Source organism: Teleopsis dalmanni, chromosome 1 (assembly GCF_002237135.1).
Source record: "Teleopsis dalmanni isolate 2A chromosome 1, ASM223713v2, whole genome shotgun sequence".
Lineage (NCBI taxonomy): Eukaryota > Metazoa > Arthropoda > Insecta > Diptera > Diopsidae > Teleopsis > Teleopsis dalmanni.
Genome location: NC_051846.1, coordinates 115,339,147 through 115,361,448, shown reverse-complemented (window position 1 = coordinate 115,361,448; position 22,302 = coordinate 115,339,147). Strand labels below are relative to the sequence as shown.

General features: G+C 31.3%; 1 protein-coding gene across 1 annotated transcript; it reads right to left on the bottom strand.

Moving 5' to 3' along the window:
- LOC119665633 (protein GVQW3-like) lies at positions 1 to 447 on the bottom strand. The gene has a single exon (XM_038074862.1). The coding sequence runs from the start codon at positions 445 to 447 to the stop codon at positions 1 to 3; it is 447 nt and encodes a 148-aa protein (XP_037930790.1).
- Positions 448 to 22,302: the final 21,855 nt, after the last annotated feature.

Here is a 22,302-nt window from a genome sequence, read left to right as displayed (position 1 = left end):
TCATTTTCGAAGAGCCATTCGCTCGATTGTTGACTGGGTTTCGACGTCATACTCATAAACGCAAGTCTTATCACCTGTTATGATGAGTTCCATGAATGTAGAGTCGTTTCCATTCCACACGTTCTTTCGGTATTCTTTTTGCAAAAAATTAAGGTGTTTCGGTACAAGTTGAGCTACAACGCCTCTCATGCCCAATATATCATGTAGAATGTGGTGAACGGATCCATTTGAGATGTTTAAGTCACGAGCAATCTCCCTTTCAGTCATACGACGATCATCCAGCACAATTTTCTTGATTTTTGCCACATTTTCTTCGGTATTTGATGTTGATGGACGTCCAGAACGAGGCAAATCTTCGATCACTTCACGACCCTCTTTGAATGATTTATACCACTCGAATGCCTGTGTTCGAGACATAGTAGAGTCCCCGTAAGCTTTCTGCACCATTATCAAAGCTTCAACACATGAAATTTCTTTCAAAACACAAAATTTCAAACAAACTCGTTGTCAACTGAATTTTCCATAGCAAAAATCGCTAAATGCACTTGAGGTAGTCTCACATTAACAATGCTGTAAACAAACTAATTGACACATGGCACTCAAATTTGTACCATATGTCAAGAAAGAGTGTACCAACATAACAAAAAACAAAAAACATTTTTTTTGGAGAAGGTCTATTACTTAAGGAGTAGTTAAAAAAATCCTTTTTAACAAAAGTACTTTTTGAGCAGAACAAATCCCCTGCTTCGTCATGTAGTCGAACTCCTTCTTGACGGCTTGGAGTTTTTGCGGACATAGTCGCCGCGCAAGCAAAAAATCAGGCTGACATTTGGTGAAGATTTGGTGACGAATTGTAGTCTCAGGCTCGTCGTTGCAGGTATGAAACAGCCATTTTTAATTCTTTGAATGAGTTTAGTAGCTCTTTGAATTTGTGGTTGTTCTGGATCGAAAAAACTGATTAGTAGTACGTGTGTTTTGATGTACATTGGTAGTTAGCTTCGTTTGAGTATCGTTCAGGCATCTATTATTTTCATCTACCACCAGACCGAAGTGTTTCCAGAAATCAGCACCTGATAGTATGTTTTTATTTCCGCATCCCATAATCCAATTAAGTGTAATTGTTGAACCAGACCATAAGTAGTATTTACCAATTTGTAATTCTAGAGACTCTGATAAAATTTCTTTAAGTCGTGCAGCAAATACAGCTTTCGTGAGCTCTAACTTTGGGAGCGAAAGTTTATCATTACCGCTTTTTGTAATTAAGCTTACTCTGTTTCTTGAGTAAATAAATTTGTTTTGAAACTACCCCATTCGCCACTGTTATCAAATATGCCACAACGCCATATACCTTTGGGCTTGCAGCAGCAAATATATGGGCCTCTATAAAACTTTTCTCCGCGTGACATAAAGAACGAGAAATTTTGAAATGTCTTAATATTTTAAGTTCGTTTCGCCATGCTTCAAATTCGCAACACTTTTCGTCATTTAAAGACGTGTCCCATTTCTATTTTACTTTCCAAATGTTTTGAAGTAAAATTTTGAGTCGCACTGTGAACGGTGCTATTATTCCAAAGGGATCATATATTCTTGCCATAGCCTTCATCACATTTCGTTTTGTTCGTTTTAAAAATGGCAATGGTTTCAATGGTCTTCTCCAGATCAAAGCTAATGTCATCTTCAAGAATATAACAATTTATTCTGCATATTTTTTGAATTGCTGCTTGATTACTTTCGTTTGTACAACATTTTCTTATGTCTATGCAGGTTAATTCCACATCCTCAAATCAAATTTTGCATCGCTCATAATTTGCTTCGATTTAAAATAAATCTCTTGGCTTCTTCAACTTAATGGCAACTAATTAAAAGATCATTTACATATTTCCAGCTTGTTGCTGGAAATATTGCTTTGCAACTCGTTAAATGTCTTCGAATAATTGCGGATAGCAAAAAGGGCTAGAGGTAACTCCAAATGTTACTCTCGTCATTCACTTTTCCACAATATTAGGTAGTTGTTCATTTTGTCATATCATAAAAATCTATGTGTATTGCGATCGCTTTCGTCTATAGCAATTTGAAAAATGCGATCTGAATATCTGGTGTCATGGCAATTCTCTTTAAACGAAACCTTACTAACATTGACACTAAGCTTGACAGTAAGTTGTCACCTGATCAAGTGAGGCCACTTGATGATACATCAAAAACTATATGCATCTTCGTAGTTGTTTTTTTCTTCACGATATACTGGTCTATGTGGCATGTAGTATGAAGTCATGTCACTTAAATCTGTCTTCATTGCTGTCAAACTATCTGTTATTCTTTCTACTTTATGTGTACAAAAAATCTAAAAGTTGTCTTGCCCAATCAACAAATTAATTCCTGACAATATTTGTTTAGATACGATGATTTTTTCTGCGAGTTTATTTTCGATAAATTTGTATTTACCTTTACCTTACCTTGCACATTTGGTACAGGCAGAAAGTCTGAAAAAATTGTGGAACGACAGTTGCACTTATTTCAATGACGTTATCACAATACTGGCTCTTTATGTGGAAAATCACTTGCTTAAAACGGTTCACAGACTTATTTTCATCCAATTCATCAAATTCTGAAATTTTGAATTCTTCATAATCAATTACAGGCAAATTTAAAACGCTGACAAGCTCCTCAGTTACATATGTTCGTTGACTCCCGTTTATTACTGTTTTTGTTTACAATAATTGCCTCTACTGTTTGCAAGTGAATTTGATTATCCTTTGCTTTCTTAGCATTCAGCGATGATTTCATCTGCTTATTTATGTTCGTTTCATTAGAACTCTCCCTCTCTTGATTTTTTCGGTTCTCTTTTAAGTGTTTCTTCTCGCACATTATTGTTAAATGTCTACCATTATATGTTGCACACTTCAACCATTGGTTTTTGCAGAATTTTGCATTGTGATCTTTATTTGTGCATCTAAAGCATCTACCTTCGTCTTTAAGAATCTTTTTTCTATGTTCGTCGGGCATAATTTTTTTTGCAATTTTTTGAAGCATGAGTGCTATTTTTGCAAAACACACATTTACTTTGATTTGCTTCACAACTAGCATGCAAGCCAACAGCTGTCTCTCTTGGTTTTTGTTCCGACATTTTTTCTCTTCGAATTTCTTTTTATCTCTCTCGACTATTTGAACTGTTTCTAATGCTTTAATATCAACTTTTCTATATTCCAAGAGAGCTTCTAAATTTTTGCAATTTTGCTCTACTGCTCGCTCACTTTCGTTCAGTCTTGTGCGACTTGCATTAGTTGAGTGCGAACTCCCATTTTGAGTTTAATAGAAATTTATTCTCATGCTCACTGGCAATGCCTTTAACAAGATTGGGTGCACCATGGTGTTGTACTGCGATGATGAAGTACATAATGCTGACTGAGTTCTCATCGTTGCTCTTACTTCGTTGTATAAATTTCTTAAACTCTTTACGTCGCTTGCCGAGTTGATGACACTTATGTTTAGCAACTTTTGTATGTATTTGTCCACAATTTTGTCGCTATCACCGTATTCTTCTAAGAGTAATTCTATGGCGTCGTTATAACAGCGTTCTATCGGCAAAAATCTCGTTATCGCTGCTGTGCCTACCAGTACGTCAAATTAATAGTTAAGTTTTGAATTGCTCGTTTAAATAGTTCCCAAAATGGAATTCAATTCAAACTCAATTTTCGCAATTATACCTACTGCTCGATGGTCATACCCCAATGCTGTTTCAAATTCCCGTGCCCAATCCTCTTGCGCCACTTCACTTTGCAGGATTTCATTCGCTTTCAACAATCTCTGATGCGAATTTCTTATGCGGCATAAATGAACATTAAAAGTTGACTCCTTTAGTACCACGTCTGGCTCCTTCAGTATTTCTTGTTTCAAGTATGCATCTACTGTGTTACGTATTCTCGTTAGTTGTGTTCTACATGACACTCTGCTAGCTGTCTTTTCTTTTTTACAAAAATTTGTAATTAAGTACACATGTATATTTTTAGAAATCGAACGCTTTTTCTTAATCACTTTTTTTTAAACTATCATCTCGTCAGACTCTGGTTTTGGCATCATGTAAAAAATAATACTTCACAAAACTCCGTCTTAACGTCAGTTTCTGCTGGCAGTTTCTTAACGACTAAATCATATAATGAATGAGTATAAATTATAGAGAGAGAGAGAGAGAGAGAGAGAGAGAGGAGAGAGACACCAACGTCAAGAAACAACCCTTTATATCTCTTTAGTTTTGACGCACTCTAACTCACTTCATTAAAATAAAATTTAAATTTACATAAATTAATTTTTAATAATATTCAAAAATATATTTGCGCTTATTTCTTTCGTTTTCGAAAATATATTTGCCTCTTACTTTTTCAACTTTTATTTATGTTTTGTTTTTCAAAAAACAGCTGTTCTCACCAGACTTTACACAAATATTTATTAATGAAAATCTCCATGACAATCTCTGCAAAAAGTGTATTCTGGTATTTTATTTGTATTACGCTCTTAGTTTGTACTTTACTTGCGTTAGTCGAGTTTTACTACGAGTATCTCGTGGAACAGATTTATTTTTTACTGCACCGTATCATATCGTCGTACAAACTAGTGCTGTTCGTATTCGGTTATACGAAATATTCGGAGAGTCTGATTGTTGACACAAAAATCGGATTTTTTGTAAATGCAAAGTCTTCGAAAAGCTTTTTTTCAAAGCGATTTCTTTCACAAAATTTCTATTAATAATAAAATAATAATAATTCAAATAATATATTTATATACGCAAACTATATATTTTATATTATATTTCAAATTTTCATTAATATAGTTTCTTTAATGTAACATAATTATTAATATAAGTTATTTAAAATGCAAATTTTTTATTTAGTTCTTGAAAATGTGTTGAAAAAAATAAAATTAATTAAGTAAAATAATATATTGCAGACATATAATTTTCGGCAATAATACTGAACACACAAAGTCGTACTAACAACAACAAATTCTGTTATTCATTTAAAAATTTGTTCCAATTTGTGTGACGAATCCAGTAGTAACTTTTGCTCACGAAGTCTTCATATAGTTGCATTACGAATAATAACCTCAAATCTAGATATTTAAAAGCTTCGTATTTACAGAAATGCGATTTTTTTTTCAACTCTGGAGACCTCGTTTACTATCTGATTAATCGAATAGCTTCGGTTATTAAGCTACACCCGAATAATATGATCAATACTGGTACAAACACAAATTATACTGAACGTTCCTGCTGCCCAAAATACGCGCTTGTTTTGGAAACCATAAGAAAGTTAACGAAATATCTAATATCTTAAGAAAATCAGAAAGTAGTATATTGTCATTCCAACACACCGGACCAAAAAAAATTAGATCATAAGTCGACGAAAAATAATTTATTTGTGTTACTTATTGATGCACAAGTAGTCAAGGCTGCATAAACTATCAGTGTTCCAGTTCTAGCCACGAGTTCTAAACCTGAAATTAGCATGGCAAACAAATTATATATAGACTATGAACAAATTGAAAAGAAATTCGATTATTTCTTTAGACCACTGATGATGAGTACTTGGCAACAGCGTTGTGTTTAGCCAAATTTCAAAAGATTAACTAAATTTTTGTTCTTGTCTTTTCTTTTCTATTCGAACCCTTCTAACTTAAAAAAAAAATAGTTTCTTTGTCGTCATAAGAAGCGTAGCTTTCGGCAAAAATAATTAACTTTAAAAAATAGTCGCATACTCCAATAATTAGGTTCGCCGTTAGTAAAGTTATAGAAATTGAATCCAAGAAAAATACATCGTATTGGATTTGTTGAAGATTTAATACCTTTCGCAAATAAATCAGCTATTTGGAAATCACTTAAAAATTTAACCCCTTTCGTACTTCCCTAGGGTACACCACACGGCTAACTTTGAAAATTATTTAAAAATATATAAAAGTAATTAATTCAATGTTTTTTATTTTTGTTACTTTGTTTGATATAATAATCTTATATATATAATAATCTTATATATAAAATTTCCATGTCACAATGTTAGTTACCATACTCCTCCGAAACGGCTTTACCGATTTTTACCAAATTTTATATGTGTATTTAGTAGGTCTGAGAATCGGCTACTATCTATTTTTGATACCGCTAAAGTGATTAGGGAGTCCCTACCCAGCAAAAATATCCTTATTGCTTTAACAAAAAATTTTTTATTTTTTTGACATAAATTTTGTTTATATTTTTAAAAAAGAAAAATTTGTTTCTTAATATTTTATGTAACTATGCCAACAAGTACATCGAGCATTTACATCCACTTCGTTTCTTCGTCTTCGCCTTGCATGGCAGATGGAATGTACTAAAAATTTTTCTAAAGATTTCACTAATGATACTATAACAAATATCGACGTATATCCAATATATCGTCGAAGAAATCCCGATAATGGGGGACAATGGCGGGTGGTGCCATATTCGCCTCTGCTAAGCAAGATATACAATGCTCATATAAATATTGCGTTTTGCAGTTCTGTGAAGAGCATCAAATATATAAGTATGTCCATAAAGGCAGTGATATGGCTGTGTTTAGAGTAAAAACTCATTTACTAATGTAAATGCTCCTCCAATGAATAAAAACGGTGAAATTACGCTCTACCAAATTGGTCGGTACATCAGCTCCAATGAAGCTGCTTGGCGTATCTTCGGTTTTCTAATTCATGAACGGGATCCAGCAGCTGTTCAGTTAGTCGTTCATCTTTAAAACGGTCACCGTGTATTTTTCACGAACGAGACAGTGATTGCTCGTGGTACAAATCTACCTAAGTCTACACTCACTGCATTTTTTGAATTGTGTAATAGTACGGATGATTTTGGTACCCTTGCAAGAACATTACTCTATTCACAAGTACCACGCTATTTCACATGGGCTCAAACAAAAAAATGGATGCCCCGCAAGCAAGTTTCACCAGTTGATGCATGTCTCAATTTATTTAAATCGAACGCTTATTGACAGTCAATCCAAGACAATTTAAATTTGAAGATACAACAGTTGTTGCCAGGGAACTTGGTATCATACAAATCTATTGATTTTAAATTAATAATTTAATAAATAAACTATAATAACTTAAAAATAATATTGTTAGGCGTTTGTTATTTTTATTTTCCTTTTCGTTCATAGCGCTCCATGCCTATTTCATGCATATACCACATACTTACACACTTATAATAAGTAAGTTACTTTTTGTCTACACTAGAATTTATCTAGAAACTAGAAATAATTTATAAGGCAAAACAACGTTTGTCGGGTTATCTAGTAGTATATATAATAATAATATATAATACATATTTTGAACAGTTTTCATCTGTTGTAGTAGTAGTATTTTATTTATTTTAGTTCAAAAACAATATAATATTTTAATCTTAAAACTAATCTTACACTTTAATTTATGTTATTACAAAATCAATTACAAAATATTTGCACATTATAATATTGTTACTTATTGAACTAAAGGCATGACCCAAATGCCTTCTGCCAACAAACTAATTAACTAATAATAAAGTGTTCTAAAGCTAATTAAAGTATATTTTACATAATATTAAAGTAGAATTGTAAATATTTTTCTTGTTCTTATTCTATTTTATTTAAAACTAAAAATTTTCATTTATTATTCTATGCCTGTAATTAATTGCATCTTTAACATAGCCAGAGAGTGCAGTCCAGTTTTCCCCGTTTAATGCCTCTATTATTTCCTCCTCTGTAAGAGTGTGCTTCCTATAGAATTTGTAGCGCATTTCTTTCAGAATTGGACATAATCCAATAAAGTGTATTATGTCCTCTGGCTGGTCTAAATTACACAATGAACAATGTGTTGAATTTACTTGCACATATGGTCTATAGTTTAACTTAAGGAGTTCGCCCCGAGTTTTAAAAATTTGGCTGATAATTCCAATAGTATAATCATCCTTAAAATAATTCCGATAGCGTAATCCTTAAAATAATTCCGATCGCGTAATTCATATTCCAACGTTTTGTAAGCATGTCTATAATCACTTGCCCTTGCTGCCAACGTAAATTTAGCTCTTTCATTCGCCATAATTTTTATCAATAGTTTTTTTTTTGTCACGAACGCTATACTTCTCTATTTTGGAGCAACAATACCTCATCATGCGTGTTAGCCAGTGGTTGCCATTTTTCAACAAAACCTGTCTTCGTATTTGCGAGCAAACTTGCCAGAATTTTAGGGAGTCTATTGTCACTCAGATTTATGACGTGATTTATATATTTAAAATGTAGTTTTAGCGTCTCTATATATAAAGTTGACAATCCTGTTACTAAATGCAGCATATAGTTGGGCGTGTTTTGTGGTAACTTGAGTATTCTTTTTATGAAGTACCTTTGAAGAATTTCTACTTCGTTAAATTCGTTTATTCCCCATACCTGTTCTGCATAAAAGAGGATTGATCTTACCACCGCTTTAAATACTTGAAACTTTACCGAGAGCGCAACCTCATTTTTTCCCAAAATTACTTTCCATGACGAGTTTACTGCTTTTCTGGCTTCACCTAATTTTTTACTGAGATGTTCATTAAATTTACCATTATAACTGATTCAAATTCCAAAATATTTGTATTCCTTCACTACGTCTAACGCTTTACCATTTAAGTTCAAAATTTCATTTTTCATAAGCCTTCTGCAATTCCTTTTGAATATCATAATTTTAGATTTAGAAATATTTATTTTAAGTTTCCATATCATACAGTAGGAATATAATTCATTGATCATAGTTTGAATCTTTAAAGGTGAGCACACCATATGTACTAAATCATCTGCATATAATAGTAATTTAATAAATGACCATTTATTAAGATACCTTCGGAAAGATAATTGTTTAAATCGTCTATGAACAACGCAAAAAGAAGCGGGCTTATCAAGCAACCCTGTTTTACTCCTGTGTTCGAAGAAAACCACTTAGAAAGACTGTTTCCAACCCATACTGCTGCAGTCGTGTTACAATATAACGCCCTCAGTATGTTTAGCATTTTTGTAGATACACCATAATTACTTAATTTATAAAACATAGCATCTCTGTCGATAGAATCAAATGCGGTTTTAAAGTCTACAAAAAACAAGTACAATTTTTTCCCTTTTTCAACGTATAATTTTGCAATATTTGTCAGAATAAAAACATTGTCCACAGTTGAGTAACCTCGCCTGAAGCCTGCTTGGAATCCACTTAGTAGTTTTTTATCGTCGACCCAACTTTGCAGACGTTGATGTAATATGCCTGTAAATACTTTTGCTATCGAATTTAAAAATGATATTCCTCTATAATTTTTTACTTCATGCGGATCACCTCCTTTAAATAGTGGAAAAACTATTGAATTTTTAAATCATCCCGGTACTTCTGCATTATCGTATATGTAGTTGAAAATCTCTGTAATCCTTGTGATACCTTCAGCTGAAGCAAATTTTAAAAATTCTGCTGGAATTCTATCTACACTAGGCGCTTTATTTTCTTTGCAACGCTCTAAAACCTCTGTTAATTCAACTACCTTGATTTTTTTGTCTAATTCATTGATTTGAGTTAGTGGTTCTGCGTAGCTAAAACGACTTGTATTATCCGTTGTGTTTAAAAGTTTTTCAAAATAAGTACCTAGAACGTCAGAATTAAGATGCACTGACTTACTGAAATTTATGCCATTTATTTACGTACATTATTCCGAAAGCTTTTGGAGTCTTTTACTGATGATAATGATAAGGCAAGATCATTAGTGTATTGGATTGTTTTATTATTGCAAATAATTCCGAAACCGTTTTTGGCTGTCTTTTACTCATTCCAATCTGAGACTAGGCCCCTTTTTCTCGCCATCTTTAAGTTATTAAAACAGTTTGTCCTTGCAATTTCACACTCTTTATCGAATCAATCTTTATTCCATTTTCTCTTCGTTGGCCCTTGTTGAAATGGACTAGCAGCTTCATTTATTGCTGTTGTAAGAGCTGCTATCATTTCATCAGCTGTAGCTTCACACATTACATTACTGTTCAATAATTGGTCAAGATTAATCTGATATAAGTTCAAATATTGTTTCAAATATCCACTTAAGCTTAGGTAGTAGATTCATATTTTTGTAGTAGTTTATATGATTTAATTTAAGCGTTACATCCACGGGTATATGGTCAGAGTAGATTTTCTCTTGTATACTAAGTTGCTGTATAATATTTAGAAATAAACCTTTTAAAACACAATAATCAATTGTTGACGTTGCTCCATTACGCGCAAATGTTTATCGGCCTCTAAATCGCCATTAAATCTACCATTCATTACTGTGAGCCCTAGAGCATTAAACAACTCTATTAATTTTTTTCCGTTCCTATCTAGAGTTTTTGCATTTCTTTGTAACTTTGCGTTTCCTTGGGGTAATTCTGGAATAAACTCAATAGCTTGTTCATTTCCTATTCTTCCATTAAATTCGCCTATAACCAACACATTCATATTGTCTATATCATATAGTGCGTCCCTTAAGTCGGTGAAATTCAGCATCCCAATTATTACAATTTATATACACTGGAACAATGTAGGCCTTTTGATCTTCCAATTTTAGCTCAACCACCATAAAATTAGCCATCTTTCTTAATACCATAGAGTATTCCACCACTGGCACGCCCTCTGCTGGCTTGTTTTGTTGCAGGCTCCCAATGTAAAACATGATTTTTATTTTTATTTACAATGTAGTCTACTTCATTTTCTAAGAAAATTTCATACAATAAAAATACATCGAAATCATTTAAATAGTTAAAAAAATCATTATATATTAGCTTATTTTTAAGACCTGCTACATTATATGATAAGATTTTACAAGTAAATTCTGTTTTTAACTCTACATTATTTTCTATATGAGCATTAATATTTTCAGTTTCATTATTTCTGTGTTCACAATATCTTAAATATGCAGATTGTGAACTATTTAGTTTTTTGATATATATTTCCAATAAATAACTATAGTTTAAATCTAAAGTATCTATTCTATCACCATAAACTTTTTTTAGAACGTCATTAGCTGGCTGCTTATTATTTACTAAAATACCTGCGCTGTTGAAGTACATCCATTTGCCGTCTATCTTAATGGAATCATTGCGTACAAATACCTTTTGACCATTGTCCAACGACATGAGCTGCTTTTTCAACTGCACTAAAACCCACCAGTTTTTTTTACTACTAAGCACCTGCTGCGCAATCTCAGTGGTATCAAGACTTACGACGATGTTCATTTTATTGTTTTTTTCGTACATTAATCGCGTATTTTGAATTGATATATCGTAAAGCCCCAACTAATCATTGCATAGTTTTTTGAATGCGTTATTTGGCGATTCTTCTTTAACCATGTCCTTCACTATCAAGTTTCGCTTCTTCTTTTCTATAACTATTTTGTTGAGTTCTTTTCGATCCAGGTCTCTATCTTTTTTTAACTGCTTAACTTCCATCTTAACCCTCTGGTTTTCGAGCTGAAACTCTTCAATTATTCAGCATTTGTTTTTTCATGTCTTCGATGTCTGCTCTCGACGCTAGTTGTTGTATTTTTTTATTGACTTTGCTTTCACTGCTTTGGATTGCTTTTAAAATGTCTTGCAACGAAATGTCGGGCGATGTTTCAGCCGGTTTTCTTTTTGCGGATTGGCTTATCAAAGACGTATTCCATGTTGAATTAAGAATTAGAATTTTTAGATACAAACTATTTTTTATGAAGCTATTAAAGTCTTATCAAATATTATTGTTTAAACTTAATTTACGGTCTACTTTTAGGAATTTTACAACACAAGCACGTATAGTGGTGACAACAACCCCTGTTCTTAAAAAAAGAAAACAAAAAAAGCTGGATAGTTAGTTTGAAAGCTGGTTTTAAATATCGGAATATAACACTGCGAATATAAATACTTTTCGCTTGTTTTTATAAGGAACTATAATTCTAGTTCTTGTCTGGTGAAGTCTCACTTTTAAATCATAAAGTATATTTACTTATTGGTTCACTTAATTCACTGAACTCAATAGTACACTGAACAGTTTTCATCTGTTCATGAGTTTACTTGGCCCGAAATAAAAAGTGTCCAAAAAATGCTTATTTTAATCAAATGAAAATTAAAATAAACAGAAATAAAAACTATATTTGTTATAAAATGTGTTCACAGAAGTCCAAATATAATTTTCGTGATTTTTGCCGCCTTAGTAACAGTTACTTGCCACCAGACGCCGGCGAAAAAAGGCGTGTGGTGAACCACACGCTGGGTCCCATAATACTATGATGATGAAACAATGCAATATAAATGTTTGTCGTTAGGTAATGAAATAAAATGAAACTATGTTAATCTCTCTAATATATATCATACTCTTCTGATTTACTTAAACTTATGTTTTTTACTATGCATAATAGTAATAAGTCTATTTTGAAATTTGATTGCTGGTTGAGTTAGTCTGAATTTGATTGTTTTATATAGGGCTTACATTTGTTCATGCTAAAAGTTCTGTCGTCAATTTTTTACTGAAAATAAAATTTAAAGTCCTGCCTAAGATATCTAAGAAATCAGGAACTATTGCATATTATTGATAATTGGAGCGAAGGTGACTTATTAGTGCCAAGTGACACTCCGCTACCTATTAAATAACAATGTTTGCCACCTGATAATGTTGCTGGTGAATCGGAAATGATTGAAATGAAATGATTGACGATGATGAAATATCAACAAACATTACATGCGACTTTAGAATTTTACTCTCATTTTTTAAATTTCGTTTGTCTAATTGTGAGAGAGTATTTTGGTACTACTGAAGTTGTATACGAATCAAATGCACAAGATTATGGTGGTGTTGTAAAAATGCCTGAGTCGCAACTATTCACATTGATACTTATAAAACCAATACGTTTCGGTTATAAGCTGTGAACCCTTTCTGTATATAGTGGATATATCTTCCAGTTTCTGCCATACTCCAGTGCAACTGACAAATACAACAAACAATTGGGAATCGGTACATTTGTTGTAAAGGAATTATTGACCCATTGTGAGTAACCATTACAACATACTGTATCATTCCGTTGAACCCATAGTAAATGTGCAACGTTATAACAGAGAGAAACTAAAAGGTTGGTGTCCCGCAACATCAAGTTATCAACAGCTACTACCGACACATGGGCGGCGTATTGGGAATAGAAGCAAAAGTGGTGGTGGCCATTATGGGCTCAGTGTTTATATACCGCTGCAGTAAACGTTTGGAAACTACATTGCTTCGACGCCGCTTCTAACAACAGAAAACCGATGCTTCAGTTAGACTTCAAGAATTTCATTGCCAGAAAGCTTCTCTTGCAACAGAGAACTCAATGTTCATTACAGAAGTTACCGCTTACGATGATCTGAAGAAGGAAAGTCACAGTCCAGCAGAAGATGTTTATCTTCCGGGAAATTTACCAGGTGTAACTGGTATGTATGGTCCCATAAAAACTCAAAATCGCCACCGATGTATTGTTCGTACACCAAAAGCCACAGTTTTTATGTGTGAAAAGTGCCATTTAAATGGTCATGTAGAAAATTGCTTTTAAATTTTCTATGAAAATAAACAATATTACATTGATCGTAGACCATGACGCAAGTAAACTTATTTCTTTTTACATAATATAATACATGTATAGAAGCTTCCTTTTTAGACCTTTTTTTTATTAGGTAAATAATCTTGCTATTATGCTACTTAACATTTTTTATAATAGCTTTTCCAAACAGATTAACATAAACACAAAACGTACAGTACAAACAAAATCACACATACATATGTTAGTTACACCCAACATTACTTATAATTAATAAAAGAAAACACACATTCCTCTTAAAATATACTATGGTTCAGAATAAAAACTGCATCGCGCTGCTTACAAAGCATGCAAATCAAATAACATTCATATTGGGACTATGTTCAATATTGAATAAACACAAAAAATACAAACAATTACAAAAATAAAAGAGAAAACAAGTCTCGGAAAATATGTACGTAAAATAATCATAACTCTTAAATTAATGCGTGCAAGCGGTTCAATAAAAAAGTGAACCTCCAATGTTATGCAAAGTAAATACAAAAGAGAGAAGAAATGACTGAGCGAAAATCGCTTTACATTTGACTAGAGGTTCACTCGACCAAATTGAACCCCAACTTCATACAAAGCGTGCAAATGCAATCAAATTCACGGTTGCCGTTTTATATGGGCAAATGGTTCAGTAAAAAAACTGAACTGCGCATATTAAATACTAAGTAAAAGAGTAAATGAATGCATGAGAGTTTTTTACTCTTATGTAGAGGTTGGAAAGAAACCAAAAACAAAGTCATTATTGCAATTTTATACTAGCAAATGATAAAAGTAAAGAAAAAAATTAAAAAAATTTGAAGTGAAAAATAATATTTAGAAATGGATAAATGTGTGATTAAAGATTTGATTCAAATATCTTTTTTTAAACGATCTTCTGAAAAAAAGTTTTTAATTCATAAAATGAATAAAGCAACTCCAGATATGAAGAATTTGGTACCTGTTGTAAAAATGTCGAAATCTGTGATAAGTCGCCGTTTTCGTACAGATATTTACCATAAAAACCAGTGGATCACAGACTGCGAACATTTAAATAAATTGTTTCGTTGGTTTTGTACTCTATTTGCTTGTGGGAAGCACAAAACTCAGGAGTAGGGGGAATACGTTATAGTTGGAATTCTGTGTTGATCAAATTGTGAACATCTTGCCAAAGAACTGACGCCTCGCTACTGGATATATATAACAATTCAAATATATTTTGTGATTAATAAATATTTGAAAAACATAAAACATTGAATTGTATACTTACGTGTACTTTATCCAACTTAAAATGATACTTACTTCACCATAAAAGTAACTAAATACCATATATAAAAATGTTTGTACAATCGAAGAGAGAAAAATGTGCTATGGGTCCCAGCGTGTGGTTAACCACACGGCACTTTTCCGGAAAACTACTTTTCAAAAAAAAATTAAATTTTGCAGGGAATATTTTTAACGGAAAATAAGACCTTTCTGAAAATTTCACCATAAAATTCCAAGTTTGAACTTGCCTGGTACTTAATGGGTTAAACTCGTTATTTAATGTACATATGAATGTGGGGAACACAAAATTTAAAGTGCTAACACAATACTAGCGACTGTAACTATAACTCTTTTGGTCTAGCATGGAATGTGTTTGTTAAACGTTATTTGTTTCGTGACTCTGGAAGTAACTGTTCATCAATTATTACTTGTAATGAAATATTGCTTGCACCCTACTGTATCGGACCATGTGATTAGATGTTAAATTCAACATCATTCAAATGTTTCCTTCGGGTCATTTGGCAATATTGGATCCTTATGAGGTCATTTTCAATGATTTATCGGCAGATAAATGACAATAGCTCAACATGAATTCACAAATTATCGTTTTCAATTCGTCGATAGTTTGTGTTGTACACGTAAATCTTATTAAATATTTCTGTGGTGACAAATCGTATGTTTGCGATGACCAATTTATATCACTAAATTCTTGAACTACACGTTTTAAAAATTCTTCTCAACCAAATCAAAACTGAACGTTTTGAGGGACCGTCTAACTGAAACCTTATATCTTCCACATCTATATCTTCAATTTCACGACCAAAATTGATAATCATGCGGACGTGAAGAAATTTTTTGTGTTTAATTATATTCTGTATAATTTTATATGCAAATAAATATTTATATTATTTAATATATAAGTTTTCCAATATCTGCACAATAAAAAAATCACAATACAAGAGGTAAATAATAGTAAAACACGTCAAGATTTGTACCAAATTAATTCTGGTTTTTTCTTTCTCATATGTATATAATTTATGGACTACATTTGCTAGGCTAATATGAAGACTGTTGTATTGAAAGCAATGACTTCGAGTATTTTAACCGAAGGATGCCAAAGTTATGTTGCTTTTCAATTTCAATTCATTATTGTAATTACCTATTACAATTATAATGTATAATTAAGTAAATTCTATTTAACATCACTGAACTAAATCACTGCACTAAATTAACAAGAAGATAAGAAAGAAAGCAAATTTTCGATTTTAAAGGAATGAAAATTTAAAATGATACATATAGTCCACAGCTTAAAAGAGTTTATGGATTCATGAAGCGGTTTTAAGAAATCATTGTTGAATTTCTTAAAATTGTTTCCATTTTAAATGATCATCGCAATTGAAAGTATATACGCATATAATATAATGAAGAAATAATTAAAGAACAAAAATTAAAACTTCAGTTTTAACAAATTCATCGATAGCACTTAAAAGAAAGTTCAACAAAATGATATTGAAAGTCACACGCCATTGAAATGGGAAGTACCCAACTCAACAATAATAGAGCTAGACACCTACATGGGTAAATGCGCGGAGACTATTTATCATAAGTTTATGAAAAAAAAATCAATCCTACTTCATTTGTGTGGTTGCTGTATTTATTATAAATATGATGTATGTATTACCTCCAGAGGGAAATAAAATATTATTGCCGTTTCCTCACATCATACGCTTGCTGACACTGTTTTCTTTCCCCTTTCGGTCAAGTGCAGTGTATTTATAAGCCGCATGAAATTTCACCGAAAGACAATCCTTAAGGTCTGCAAACACATGTGTGGGAATGATAATTCCCACATTACACAATTACTTTGCCCATTTTGTTTTTTATGTTAATCCCTAAAGATTTATTTACATGCACGTATTTGCCGCCAAATTTTGCCTTGTCACAGGAACCTTAGTTGTTAACACTGCGACTTTACCTACGTCTTTGTTTCCACTGAAGGAATAAGACGCATAAGAGGTGGGATACGAAACTGAAGTTTAAAATGTTCACAGTCATCCACAGGTATGGACCAACTGCGAGTTTAGAAGGAAACATAAAAAGCTGTAAATGACTTAAGAAAAGCTACAAGCCATTGTATTGAACGAATTTCTTTTTTATGCCTGGCAACATGACAAGTGCAAATAATGAAATGATTAATGAAATTTTTTTAACAAGCTCCAAACCTATTTTAATTTAATAAAAAAAATGTTATTATTAAGTTTTCTTTTTGTTATAAATTTATGAATAATTGGTTATATAATAGTTTGTAAAAACAATCATACTCATTATCTGGATATTTTACCTAAGAATTCGTCAGCACTGTTTTATTTTCAATGCTGATTCATGTTATGTCCTGTAAAGAAATATGCTACTATAAATTTAAGCATAAGACTGTAATTAAATACACCCAACTCTTTTTTACACGGGTTTCTGAGGAACGTATCTACCGTGTAAAAAAAGAGTTGGGTGTATATAACAAAAACCTTATTTAACTCCTACGCCGTACGCCATACGCCAGATGTTTTCTTATGTACCTTTTGTAGGTATGATTAAGTTATGGAAAAACAATTTTTCAAATTTTTCAATTTATCCAATTTATAACTTTGTGGATGAAATTAGCTAGCACTATTACTTTTATTGACTTACAATTATCTTAAAACTATGTAGTACACATTGGGCTGAAATGTTTTTAGCAGAAACCAGCGTTATGTCTCTAAACTTCTTTTCCTGCGGCAATATAAAGATCACAAGTGTCTGATTAGGAACATATCAAGTAATATTTGCTACCATCCGAAGAACTTTTGACTGGAACCATTCAACAGTTGTTATATTAGATTTGGAGGCTAAGTTCTTTAATTGAACATAACTTTATAAGTTTCTTATAAGTTTATATAGTAAGTTTCATAAGAGAGTTTCTTGTAAAGGGAACGCTTAGATTATTTCCCTATTAAGCAGTCCATTTTTATAAACTGTAGACCAAGCTGTTTTCTTTTGGTGAAGATATATTCCCCCATGCTAGTTGCCTTTCTAACTGAACGCTAAACCATTTAGTGCTGTCAAATGCGAGTAACTGCTTTTTATTTAAAAGTTAAGGTGGACATTGACGCTACTTGTACCGTTACTTGTCCGTTCTATTTATAATAGTTACATTTTTGAAGTCTTGAGCAAATTTTTTAAATTGACCTCAAAGAACATTTTGGAGATAAAATATGGCTGTCATCAGCAAAAGTAATTAGCTTTTCTTTTTCTGTTTTCGAAAGATGGTTTGTAAGAAGTATGTACTTCACATAACACCCTATCGTAAGGCCCTTATGTAAGGTAAGGAATTTAATTAAGAAGTGTCTATCTAGGGGAATGTGCATAAGACTTCGTAGTATAGGTTCGGAAGATTATTTTTAAGTTTAAACAGTTTTTATTATCCTCTGAAAACAATGCAATTGTTTTATTGTGCCGTGACTTTCTCTAAAGGCACTCATTTGGGTAAAGGTCCTAAATGAGTACATTTTGGAGTTTCCTGGTGTTATTTGGCAACGAACATTTTTTGAATTAAAGTTTTCTTCATAGTTTTTAGGTCATTCATATCCGTTGAAGAGCAATTATTATGATTTGTAGTATTATTATAAGACACGTGATGGTATATTCTGTTAAGACTGTACATTACGAAAGACTTCAGAATAAAACGTTTCTGATATAAGATTGGATATATTTACCTCTGTTCACATATCTACTTACGGTTGTTTTTGTCATAGTGTTAGGTAATGTTTTTAAAAATTTATTTTTAATATCTTGAAATTTCGTTGACCATACAACGCTGTTTCGAGTATTGCCAAGTACTCTTCATCAGTGGTCTTTGGGAATAATCGAATTTTTAATTAGTTTATAGTCCGTATTTAATTTGTTTGGCCTGCAAGTGCCAGGCTTAGATCTCGTGCCTGTCAAATTAGAAGCGATGACTAATCGTGTTCTTCCACAAGTAGTCAAGACAGCACAAACTTGCAATACACAAAAAAATTATACTCGAAATACTCGAAACAGCGTTATATGGTCAGCCAAATTTCAATAAATTAAAAATAAATTTTTGTCCTTGTCATTTCTTCGCTATTCGAATCCGTCTAACTTTTAAATGGTTTGTTTTCGTCATTAAGACGCGTCACTCTTGGCAAGAAAAAATTAACATGGAATATATATATAATAATTTGCTTATTATTAAATGTTTATTAAATGCTCTTTATTAAATGTTTATTAAATGCGGTCGGTTGAACTTTCGATATAGCTCACATATGTATAAACTGACGATTTTGGAACATGTGTAACTTAAGAAACTTTTTTATTTTTCATTGTGGTCGGTTATAATGTAGAATGTAGGTATCTGATATTATATTTTTTATTCTATATTATGTGTACTACCATTTATACCAAAAGCTCCTTCAATTTTGATAGCTAACAAAATGTAAGCGTGAAAAAAAATGTGTAGCATCTTTTATTAGTATTATTATATATTATATATATTTATTGTATATAATATATATGTATATATATATTATACATATATACTACTATATGTTATATTATATGCATATTATTATTTTTTATATTATATACAGGCTATTAAATATTATATTATATATATTTTATTATGCATATTTAAACTTAAGTGCAAAGGGTATCTAAGCTTCTGCAAAGCCAAAGCTAATACATTTACTTGTTCTAATAATTAGTACGAAGTGGTTCACATTGTATGTAAGGGAAAATACTTAGTGGATGTAGTTTGTTGAAATACTATTTATTCTACTATACAACACATAAATGCTAGCAAATAAAAAGGAAGGGAATATACAATATTTTAAAATTTTTTTGTATGTTATATGTACATTAAAAATGTCTTTAACTAGCTCTATACCATATATTGATATGTTTTATATGCAACTTATTAATGGAAGTTTTAACGTATATTCTTAAAATATGTTATAGGTACAAGGATGTTCAGAAAGAAATTTTATTTAAAAAAAAGCGATAGATGATGATATAATGAATAAATAATTTATTTATGTGTTGTTCATTCTGGTTGTATATTTCTACTAGTAGCATGATTATGCGATCGAAAATTTTTGATCATGGTGGGTGTGGTATATATCCTACCCAAACCGAAAACTTTTTTGTAAGTTACTAAACTTGTATGGGGTTTGCCATTATCTTCGTAAGGGACTACATTACAATGATTTTATGTATTATTCTTAAGTTTACTCTGTTATTATAAATGGTTGAATTGCCCAATCAAAAGAATACTTTTTACTTATAAGTGCCTCTAACTTCCTTCCGTAATAATTTTTATTTTTCAAATAAATTATTAAACTTTTCTGAGCGCCCAAAATTATTACGTTGCCTTTGTTGTGCCCAGATTGTATTAGAAAAACGAGTTTACCTTATAGTAAACTGTTAAGGTTATGTATACTGAATATGTTGTAGAGTATGTTGAGAATATGTGTCTGTCAAATATATTAATATTAATATATTTGCAAAAAACTTATTTTTGTGTTGACGAAATAAGAATAATATAGAAACTATTGGTTAAGTTCATAATAGACCAAATTGAAAAACATATTATTAAAATATTTTTACATGGTGTGTCAGTAATTACCACCCCCATCCCCCTCCCCCTCCTATTCCTTTAGGAATCTGAAAAAAACTGAAATTTTCTTATACATTCAACTTTTTTGTTAGAATATTAGTCACATTATTACATCTCATATTATTATACAAAAAAATTTTATTCTTATATGTATGTGCAATAAAAATGATTTTAAATGTCGTCTTGTTCTGTGAACAACTGTACGGAGAACCTGACGGAAGAGAAAAATAAAAAAGCCTCCTAAGAAGAATATCTTCATAAAAACAGGCCAACGAGAATTCATCAATTTAATTGGAAATGCTTAGCACGTTATTGAATAAAATTGAGCTCGAAAGATGTCTCTAAGTATGAATGGAGAATATAAAACAAACTGAATTCAATTTCATTTTCAGTCTTGTAGTCAATAATCTCGCATGATAATAACGTTATAAAAAATGGAAGAACTTCTTAATAAATTGAATATTTATAGTTATTTCTGATTATCTTTGTACCATATTTATTGCAAATATCAATACTCCCTGTTTGGCGAAAAAGTATATTACGAGTACAAGTGCCGCAAATGAGTCACATATGTTCCACTTTCCCCCTGAATAATTTTATACCCAAATATATTGTATTTCATACAAATATTCGTAAAAAGAAGTGAAGGAGCAGATGCAACATTGTTTGGAATTGCCCGTCCAACATCTATACTTATTGGAAATATTAGACTAACTCGTCAACTCTGAACATCACAATACTTTAAAGTACGATACTACAAATCGTTTGCTTACATTGAACTCTGCAATAACTGCGATTAATTAATCTGAGATATGATTACTTCAAAAGTGCGTATGGGTCATTCTCTTGCAAATCGGATGGGTTTTGTCAAAAAATGATCTCATCACCTCCGGTTTGGCTGAAATTTTTTTATGAGCTCCTTTCATCAAATAAGAATACCTGTATGTCGGCAAAATATGTTGAAATTTTTTTCCTAGTAGACATAGACACATGGGGTTTTGATAATTGGCATTGTTGACATATTTTTAAACATGATGTACACATTTGAAATTTGTTACGTTTTAAAGATAATTAATTGCACTTTTAGGAAGTTGTTCAGACAATGAAAATTGTTTATATTTAAGTACTAATGTTAGCCGTTAAATTTCAAAAAAAAATTTTCAAAATGAATAAGAGAATTTTCATATTCTATATTTTATTTAGATTCAATATTAAATTTTATAAGAAAATAAGAATTTTTAGGATAGTATTAATTTTTGAAATTTAAAAAATTTTTTTTTCTACCGCAAAACACATCAGCCACATTCGTACTATATTTTCGATGAATGAATTTAAAAAAACATACTACAATAATGCTTATATATTATTTTTGAATTCGATTTGTAATAAAATTCTATATGAAAACGAAAAATTTCAGGACGATATTGATCTTACAAACATTTTATAAAAATTAATTTATCCTTCACCTCACACCAAACGAATACACACAATTTGAAAGTAACACAAAAAAAGAAAGGAAAAATGTTCATATTTTATTTTTGATTCAGAGTAATCAATAATGTTTACTAAAAAGATAAATATTTCTAGTGTGGTATTGGTTTTAGAAGCCTTTGAAAAAATTTATTTATCAGGCATCCTATTTATCATTAAATTCTATCCAAAAATGTACTTTTTGGGACGTAATTGTTTCTCAAACAACGATTTCTACTTAAAAAATTAGATTGGCGTCAAATTTCTTTTTAAATCATGAATTTGAAATTTTCAATAATTCTTCCGA